Below are 9549 nucleotides of genomic sequence, written 5' to 3'. Positions count from 1 at the left end.
TGTATTTGTACTCAGTTACGTTGTTGACAGAGGTCTCCACAGAAATGCTCAGAGCATGGCCTGAAGAAATGATGGATTATCTTGATTACAGCTGCTCACATTTGTGGTCAGCCGCATGTTAACTTGCAGTTATATATAACTATACTGCAGGTATTATACTGAGAGCCTATCCTATCACTACGTCAAGCTGGTGTTTCTACGGCGGCAAAAATAAAATGAGCTGCAGCAGAGTATATTTGGTCCAGCGGCGCGTATAAAAGCAAAACCGTCATTTTAAGACCTTCATCGCGGTGTCCTTTGCACGATGAAACTCATTTATCTGGCCGCTTTTTCGGTGGGACTCCTAGGTATGTACTGGAAATGCTCGTTCCCCATACAACCATAGCTCGGCGCGCTATAGAGTCAAGATAATGTACCATATTTGCACATATTTCGTGAAATTATTCCGCACAAATGCTGGAAAGACACGTTAGCAACCTTGAAATTTTAAGCTATCGCGGTATGAAATGCAGCAAATGTTCTCGCACATGGATTACCAGTTCAGAGGTCTGGGCAATCTGATTTATAGCGCCTCATCGCGGCTACATTTGGAGAACACGCTACTGTAGACAAAATAATAAATAGAAAGAGAGTGAAGAAGCGCTGTTTGCCAATCTCTACTTTGTAATAATTTGGGCGTCGTGAACGATTACGTCAAAATAGCAAAGAGGACTTCCATCTACGCTTTGTTCCACAATTTCGTAGGTGCACTTACCGAGCGTCCTTGAGAAAATATGCCCTCATGGCAACGATTTCTGCTATTTTAGTCATGCATAAGCAAAAGATATTCTACACGTAAAGTAGAGGTGGCGCTGTTCTTTGTTGTGTATCATCCTTGTTTTGCGCATCAGGGCTCAATGGTCCCTAGTATTACGATGTTTCCGACTACAGAGCTCTTTCATAGCTTTCCACTAAAATTCCACCGAAAATCAGCCAGTGAAAGTTTTATTTTGCCTGCACTATACTGACGCGGTCGTTTGCCTAACTCTTTTGCATCATAAAATACATATATGCACCTATTAACCCGCCACGGTGATCAATTGGCTATGGTTCTCGACTGCTGACCCGAAGTTCGCGGGATCTAACCCCGGCCGCGGCGGCCGCATTTTCGATGTAGGCGAAAGTGTTTGAGGCCTCCGTGCTTAGATTACGGCGCGGGTTAAAATCCCCAGGTAGTCTACATTTCCGGAGCCCTCAACTACGGCGTGCCTCATATTCATGTCACGGTTTTGTAATGTTAAACCCCAACAATTTTTATCACACACCTATTCGACGTTCTGTTTCACGTACATAAATCTTATTGAAACAGCCTTTCTGTTCTTTCTGCTTCAACATGTCTTTTCTTACATTTCCTATGAGATTGCGGATAACAGTATTTTACATTTTTTGCTGCTATAGTCTGTATCGCGCATTGAATCAGAGATAATGATACCCCAAATGTCTTCTGCCAGTAGTCGCGTACTTAATATTGTGTATAGTACAACGGTAACTTTGCGTCTAACTCATTTGCGTTGACACCAAGTGAATTACCTACAGGCTAAAATCAACGAGTGCATCATGAGAGTTTTTCTAGCCTTATCCGAGGCGACATTCTGAGCGTATATATTGCGATCGTTTCGCATAAAAAGAAGACGTTCATGGACTCCTCATACCTAAGTTGGAAACTCGAGACGTTTGGACTTTTCCATTGCTGTGCATTTGTTTCGATTCCGGCTGATTAGCCGTGGCTCATTTTTCCGTTAGCGTATTTTATTTCGGCCGCAGAATACGCGTGAGTGCTCATTCAGGTCATCCGTGACGTTTTGCCCGTTCCGCGAGTATTGTCAACGTCATAGAAGTAAGTATGCGGGGCGACGGAGGGCGACCGGCCCAGAAACGGCTCGTTCCTGGGCTCGAATCCCGAACTTAACCGGATTTCTTGTCATCTGGGAATGAATGAATGAATGAATGAATGAATGAATGAATGAATGAGTGAATGAATGAATGAATGAATCAATGAATGAATGAATGAATGAATGAATGAATGCACAACTTTATTTTTCCCTGGTTAACGGGAAGGGGGCAATGGGACAGAGGGTGGGGGGGAGGACCTACTTCAAGTAGGCCTCTTCTACCTTGTCATCTGGGAAGCTTTGGTTCTGATAAGTCCGCGTGGATTTCATTGTAGCTTATTTTGGGAAGCTAAACCACAACAATTATTATTATATTCATTGTAGCTTCAAACTGCAAACGCACAATGATATATTTTATTTCCTTTCATGAACCTTCCTCAATGTCTCGGGCTTCTGCGGGGATGATTCGCGGGGATCTCATAACAGCGAAAGCAGTTATGAGATCAGAACAAGGGCCGTTCTTGGCGCCGTAGTTGTCCGCCGCAGCCGCCACCGCCGCCGGTGTCCGTAACCACTCTCGCTCGAAATAAAAAAAACACGAAATAACAAAAAATTTTTAAGATGGAACGAGGTTCGAATCTGGGCCCTTTGTGCGGGAGCCCCGTATTCTACCTCAGAGCCATGCCGTTGCTTGAAGCTACATTGCAAAAAGACTCTATACAAGCTTCATCTCGAGAAGGAACCACATTAACATATGCAATGTAGCGTGGTAGAAGAGCAAAATAACAACCAAGCGTCACACAACGCGAATTCTGTAACCAGGTGTCACACAATTGGAAATGCGCAACGAGTGGGTTGTTGAATGCTTCCAACCCATTACAAAGGGCTCTGCCATAATTGTTCATCGTCATCAGTCACAGCATCAACAAAGTGCACATAATGCCTCACAGGTTTTTAGCATGTACCACGGTTCTCCGCAGAATGACGAAAAATTGCGTAGTGGCTGCTTCCCTACTTCACAACAGTTATGATGATTTATAGCGTAGTGGATTCCTCACAAGTCTACTTCTGTTGGTTGTCAAGGAAGCCCAAAGGCTCCGTGATCCATTTCCTCAGGGTCTCAATAAAGTTAATTCTCTCTCTATCTTTCTCACGTTAACGTATGTAATAAAGGGTGGCGGGAGAGTTAAATAACGACCGGGCGTCACACAATGCCAATAACGTAACTAGTGGGTCGTTTAAAACTTTCAACCCATTACACAAGGCTCAGCCATAATTCTTCATCATCAGCCGTCGCATGAAGAAACTGCACATACTGCCTTACAGATGGTACCTCGCATCTCCGCAGAATGACGAGTAATGTCGTGTTGGGTGCTCCCCAACTTCACAAAAATTATGATTTGTGGCGTAGTGGGTACGTTGCTAGTGTACTTGTATTAGTAGCCACAAGAGAGTAACGGGCTCTAGAAATGCCTCTCTTCGAGCTTTCGCTGTGACTGTGCTGCGCTTTCCGCGCAGGCCTGGCGTTTTTTACAGCGAAAGCTGTTATGAGATCATTTCACCGGCCGTTTCTGGCGCCGTAGTTGTCCGCCGCCGCCGCCGGTGTCCGTAACCAGTATCGCTCGAAATCAACGTCCGTAACCGGTTCAACGTCCGTAACCAGTAACGGCCGTTGAAATGATCTCATAACAGCTTTCGCTGTAAAACAAAATAAGAAAAAAATTCCAGGATGGAACGAGGTTCGAACCTGGGCCCTCAGCGTGGGAGCCCCGTATTCAACCTCTGAGCCATGCCTGTGCTTGAAACTGCTTTGCAAAAAGGTCCTATACAGGCTTCATGTCGGGAAGGAACCACATTAGCATATGCAATATAGCGTGGTAGAAGAGTAAAATAAGCACCAGGCGTCGCACAACGCGAATTCTGTAAGCAGGCGTCGCACAATGCGAATTGCGCAACGAGTAGGTTGTTGAATGCTTCCAACCTATTACAAAGGGATCTGCCATAATTCTTCGTCGTCATCAGGCACAGCATCAACAGAGTGCGCATAATGCCTTACATGCGTTTGGCAAGTACCACGGCTCTCTTTAGAATGACGAAAAATGGCACAGTGCCTGCTGCCCTACTTCTCAAAAATTACAATGATTTATAGCGTAGTGGGTTCCTCGCAAGTGCACTTGTATTGGTTGCCAAGGAAGCCCATAAGCGCATGATCCACTACCTCGGGGTCTCAGTAAAATTACAATGATTTATAGCGTTGTGGGTTCCTCGCAAGTCCACTTGTATTGGTTGCCAAGGAAGCCCATAAGCGCATGATCCACTACCTCGGGGTCTCAGTAAAATTACAATGATTTATAGCGTAGTGGGTTCCTCGCAAGTCCACTTGTATTGGTTGCCAAGGAAGCCCATAAGCGCATGATCCACTACCTCGGGGTCTCAGTAAAATTACAATGATTTATAGCGTAGTGGGTTCCTCGCAAGTCCACTTGTATTGGTTGCCACGGAAGCCCATAAGCGCATGATCCACTACCTCGGGGTCTCAGTAAAATTACAATGATTTATAGCGTAGTGGGTTCCTCGCAAGTCCACTTGTATTGGTTGCCAAGGAAGCCCATAAGCGCATGATCCACTACCTCGGGGTCTCAGTAAAATTACAATGATTTATAGCGTAGTGGGTTCCTCGCAAGTCCACTTGTATTGGTTGCCAAGGAAGCCCATAAGCGCATGATCCACTACCTCGGGGTCTCAGTAAAATTACAATGATTTATAGCGTTGTGGGTTCCTCGCAAGTCCACTTGTATTGGTTGCCAAGGAAGCCCATAAGCGCATGATCCACTACCTCGGGGTCTCAGTAAAATTACAATGATTTATAGCGTAGTGGGTTCCTCGCAAGTCCACTTGTATTGGTTGCCAAGGAAGCCCATAAGCGCATGATCCACTACCTTGGGGTCTCAGTAAAATTACAATGATTTATAGCGTTGTGGGTTCCTCGCAAGTCGACTTGTATTGGTTGCCAAGGAAGCCCATAAGCGCATGATCCACTACCTCGGGGTCTCAGTAAAATTACAATGATTTATAGCGTTGTGGGTTCCTCGCAACACCACTTGTATTGGTTGCCAAGGAAGCCCATAAGCGCATGATCCACTACCTCGGGGTCTCAGTAAAATTACAATGATTTATAGCGTTGTGGGTTCCTCGCAAGTGCACTTGTATTGGTTGCCAAGGAAGCCCATAAGCGCATGATCCACTACCTCGGGGTCTCAGTAAAATTACAATGATTTATAGCGTAGTGGGTTCCTCGCAAGTCCACTTGTATTGGTTGCCAAGGAAGCCCATAAGCGCATGATCCACTACCTCGGGGTCTCAGTAAAATTACAATGATTTATAGCGTAGTGGGTTCCTCGCAAGTCCACTTGTATTGGTTGCCAAGGAAGCCCATAAGCGCATGATCCACTACCTCGGGGTCTCAGTAAAATTACAATGATTTATAGCGTTGTGGGTTCCTCGCAAGTCCACTTGTATTGGTTGCCGAGGAAGCCCATAAGCGCATGATCCACTAACTCGGGGTCTCAGTAAAATTACAATGATTTATAGCGTAGTGGGTTCCTCGCAAGTCCACTTGTATTGGTTGCCAAGGAAGCCCATAAGCGCATGATCCACTACCTCGGGGTCTCAGTAAAATTACAATGATTTATAGCGTTGTGGGTTCCTCGCAAGTCCACTTGTATTGGTTGCCAAGGAAGCCCATAAGCGCATGATCCACTACCTCGGGGTCTCAGTAAAATTACAATGATTTATAGCGTTGTGGGTTCCTCGCAAGTCCACTTGTATTGGTTGCCAAGGAAGCCCATAAGCGCATGATCCATTTCCTCGGGGTATCAGTAAAGTTAATCGCCCCCCCCCCACGTCTCTCTCCCACGTCAACGTATGTTATACAGCATGACGGGAGAGGGAAATAGCGACCGGGCATCACCCAATGCAAATTACATCGCTGGTCGGTCGTTTAAAAATTCCAACCCATTACAAAGGGCTGAGCCACAATTCTTCATCGTCATCAGTCGTCGCGTCAACAAAGTGCACATAATGCCTTACAGACGCGTAGCTGGTGCCTCGCTTCTCCGCAGAATGACGAATAATTGCTTAGTAGGTGCTTCCCAACTTCACAAAAATTGTGATTTATGGCGTAGTGGGTACCTTTCTAGTGTACTTGTATTGTAGCCCCAAGAGAGCTTAACGTGCTCTAGAAACGCCGCTCTTCCAGCTTTCGCTGTGACTGTGCTGCGGACTCAGCGCAGGCCTGACGTTTTTTTTCAATCTGGGTGTTCTCACGCACTGTATAAAACAGTTCGACATAAAATCACCGCCTAATATACAGTTGGGAAGCTATTACAGCTCAACCTAACATTTTTGTGTGTATAAACGAGGCATCAGCATTTTTACGCCAGGAAATAAAATATTTTTATATCGTCTGCATTGCGAATAACAGTAACCTTGTAGGAGCATTTCCGACAGTGTTAATGACTGTAAGAAAACAGATACCGGTACTTTTTCAACGAAACGCCTCACTCGCTTTAAAGAGCCTGAAATGAGCCAAAAAAAACACATTACCTTTCAGTGCAGCTTGCGTATTATATTTCACTTAACGTATATCGCGTTAAACGTATTGGAAGCCTTTTGTAGTTATTGATCTCCTTATACTTCCACACTGGGACCATAGACTCCGTTGTCCAATACATCTGCAGGATTGAATTAGTGAAGTTTCTGGAGACCAAACTAATTTGCATTTTTCCTTCTTTGTCGTTCACTGAGAGATGGAGCCTCCACTTTGTTTGCACAAATATATGTAACTGAATGAAATACTCTTCGTGGTTTACTCATGAAATATGTTAAGCCGATTTATATGCAGAATTCCCAGAAAACGTAGGAATTTTTATGTATATGGTCTAATTAGCCCCTTTAGTCATTCTAATTTTCTTCGTTGCTCTTATAATCTTGAGAGAGATGCGAAGTAATTAACGTTCGTTTCATTCTGAGACCAGTCACATTCACTGTAGAACAACACTTACGAGTAGGCAATGCTTATAACACCGAATCACGATTTGATGCATCCTTAGGTTCCAGCTTTGGAGCCCCAAGCCTCGCGATGGGCACTGGAGACGGCAGCTTACAAGGGCGCATAAGTACTGGTGGTTTCGAAGGCGGCATCAGTGGCATCGGTGAAGGCTTTGCTGGTCCAGAATCCCAACCAGAAGATTCGGAGGGAAACTTTGGGCCAGACAGGCGTTTCTCTGGAGGCGCACTTACTGGATCATTACGAGCAGACCGACCTCCAGGCACGGGCCCTGACGGCATTTCCTTGGAGGGAGGCCTAGCCGGTTCCCCTGGTTTGTCAGGTCGCCTGGACGGAGCAGGAGGAGGCTCATCAGCAAGAGTGGGCCCGGGCGCGTTAGGAGTGGCGGGTGGATTGCGTGGTTCTGGCAGACTAAAGCCAACTCTGCTCAGAGGAATGTCGGCAGCTGCGGGACTTGGAGGTGCCGGTGGCTTGGCGGGAGGAATGGATGTGGGGCCGCTCCTAGGGCAATCGGGAGGCCGCATTGAACTGAGTGGAGAGGGTGGCACAGGAAGAAGTCAAAGAACTCGCACTCTCGGCGAAAGAATTGCTCTTAGCAGAGATCAGCGTCGGGTGCGGCGACTGTTGCGTCGTATAGCGCGCCTGCAAAGACGACAAGAAAGGCTGCGCTCGGAAGCTGCTCGTTCAGGCATTGTGACGGGTGTTGGTGTAGACGCTGGTAGAATTAGAAGTGCTGGCATTGACGCTGGTGTTGGTGGAGACGCTAGTAGAATAGCAGGTGCAGGCGTGGGTGCAAGTATTGGCGCAAGTATTGGTATTGGTGGAGGAACTGGTAGAACTTCTGGTGGAGTTTCTGGTCCACGCGCTGGTGTAGATGCTGGTGTAGGCCTCGGTGTAAAAAATGTTGCCTGAGCGGCAGGAGCAGTACCTGCAGTGTTCACTGTCGAACAAGTATAAATGTTCGCAGGTGGCTTCGAGAACGAATCAAACATCATTTGTGAGCATAATGTTAAGGCCAGCATTAATTAGGCCTCCTAAATCAAAGCCGATGTACTTTTGCTGTGTTCTGTGTAAAATAGGTCGGCTTATCGGCGGTGATTGATTCTATTGCGAAAATATGTCGTATAGAACAGGCTGCTTTTTTTCTGCTTTCTTCTATAAGCAAGCAATTGCATATTGGGTCCACTTACTCACTTGTTAATAAGAGCCAAGCACCTTTCTCGCAAGCTCAAATATACACTACAACAATCGCAATTCGCCGACTCTCTTACTTAGGTTTCCATGAATAGCGCTATTGCTCCAAGTGCTGCTAAAGTTCTTTTTAATGCATTTTGTGACAAGAGTCCAGTTGAAGCTACATACTCTATAGCCTTTTTACGTGTACGTTCAGCTATGTAAAGTCCAGTTTAACACGAGCATCTGTTATAAAAAAGTGTGCTGACCCCATGATGTCTGTCGTGTCTATAAGTTGAGAGATTAAAAAGAGGTTATTTCACGGATGCATTTGCCTTATTCGCCTAACCTTGCCATGTAGAATGTATGTTTGCACATTTTCCTCGCACTGTCATATGTAAGATTTTAAGGCAAAAGCGTCAGATACATCATCAAATGTGCAAATTGACCGTAGGCGTCGGCGTCCCGCGGCATCGGCCACAGCACGAGTGATGCAAAAATTATAATCACGTGATTACATCACCAATGACGTCATCATGACGTCATAGATCGCCAAATTTTGTAACGTCATCATGACGTCACAAACTTTGGCGTGACATCACGCGACGTAACGTCACAAGATGCCGTCATCACATGACGTCAGCCTGTTCAAAGGTGGGCCCATCACGGAGCCAGTACAAAACCAGGTGAGGTGCCTCAAATCAAAGTGCAAAACGACGCTAGTTGCACAAAGCTTTCGAAGGGTGACGGGGCAGGATCGACACATTGGCTGAGAAGAAAAAGATGGCCTTCGCCTTCGCCTTACTAAAATGAATGATCAGACTGCAAAATACCGTTCGTCAGCCCTTGTTATTATTGTTCTGTCATCGCTACTATATGTCTTTGTATTGATCAATCTGCTTGGACCATGAGTCTGCAGAATCGACTAAATCAATAATAATGAAAAATACGTGTTTTCTCTGTTTGTCCTGGATGCATTTTATACATTTCGTTGGAACGACGCATATTCATTGTTTGGGCGCTGCCATCAGATCCGAAACAAAGACTATTACCTTCACCCGCAAAATTGAGTAGTGAAAGTAGCATTCATCGGTAAGATAAGCATAGCAAGTTCATCTTCAGCCCAAGGCAGTGTATCGTAGTTGTCTCGGCCTGATTGAACCAACCATTTGCGTCAATGAAACACAGTTGACATGTCTCCTGTATCTCCTGTAACTACAAGCAAAAATAGGCAGCGTTCCGTTTCGTGTTGCATAAGTCTGTTGCCAGACTTGGGGGCATTTGACCCTGCAGTTCCAGCTTTCCCGTAGGGTTCCTGTGTAATCCGCTGGCATTTTGCAAGTGCTTGTACGTTCCGTCCTATAATTAACAGATCGGACTCGATCGTGTCTCGGAAGTAGGGAATTCAAGCGTTCGGACTCGATTTTATCTCAAAAG

The 9549-nt window shown here is 45.7% G+C and overlaps 1 protein-coding gene across 1 annotated transcript; it reads left to right on the top strand.

Annotated features, from left to right (window-relative positions):
• The first annotated feature begins 240 nt into the window (after window positions 1-240).
• On the top strand, window positions 241-8438 carry LOC119390826 (uncharacterized PE-PGRS family protein PE_PGRS3). Its single transcript, XM_037658533.2, has 2 exons — window positions 241-347; window positions 6983-8438. The coding sequence occupies exons 1-2, from the start codon at window positions 305-307 to the stop codon at window positions 7849-7851; spliced, it is 912 nt and encodes a 303-aa protein (XP_037514461.1). The 5' UTR covers window positions 241-304; the 3' UTR covers window positions 7852-8438.
• Window positions 8439-9549: the final 1111 nt, after the last annotated feature.

Source organism: Rhipicephalus sanguineus, chromosome 4, assembly GCF_013339695.2.
Source record: "Rhipicephalus sanguineus isolate Rsan-2018 chromosome 4, BIME_Rsan_1.4, whole genome shotgun sequence".
Lineage (NCBI taxonomy): Eukaryota > Metazoa > Arthropoda > Arachnida > Ixodida > Ixodidae > Rhipicephalus > Rhipicephalus sanguineus.
The sequence above is the reverse complement of the archived record's forward strand: the minus strand, read 5'-3'. Positions and strand labels throughout refer to the sequence as shown.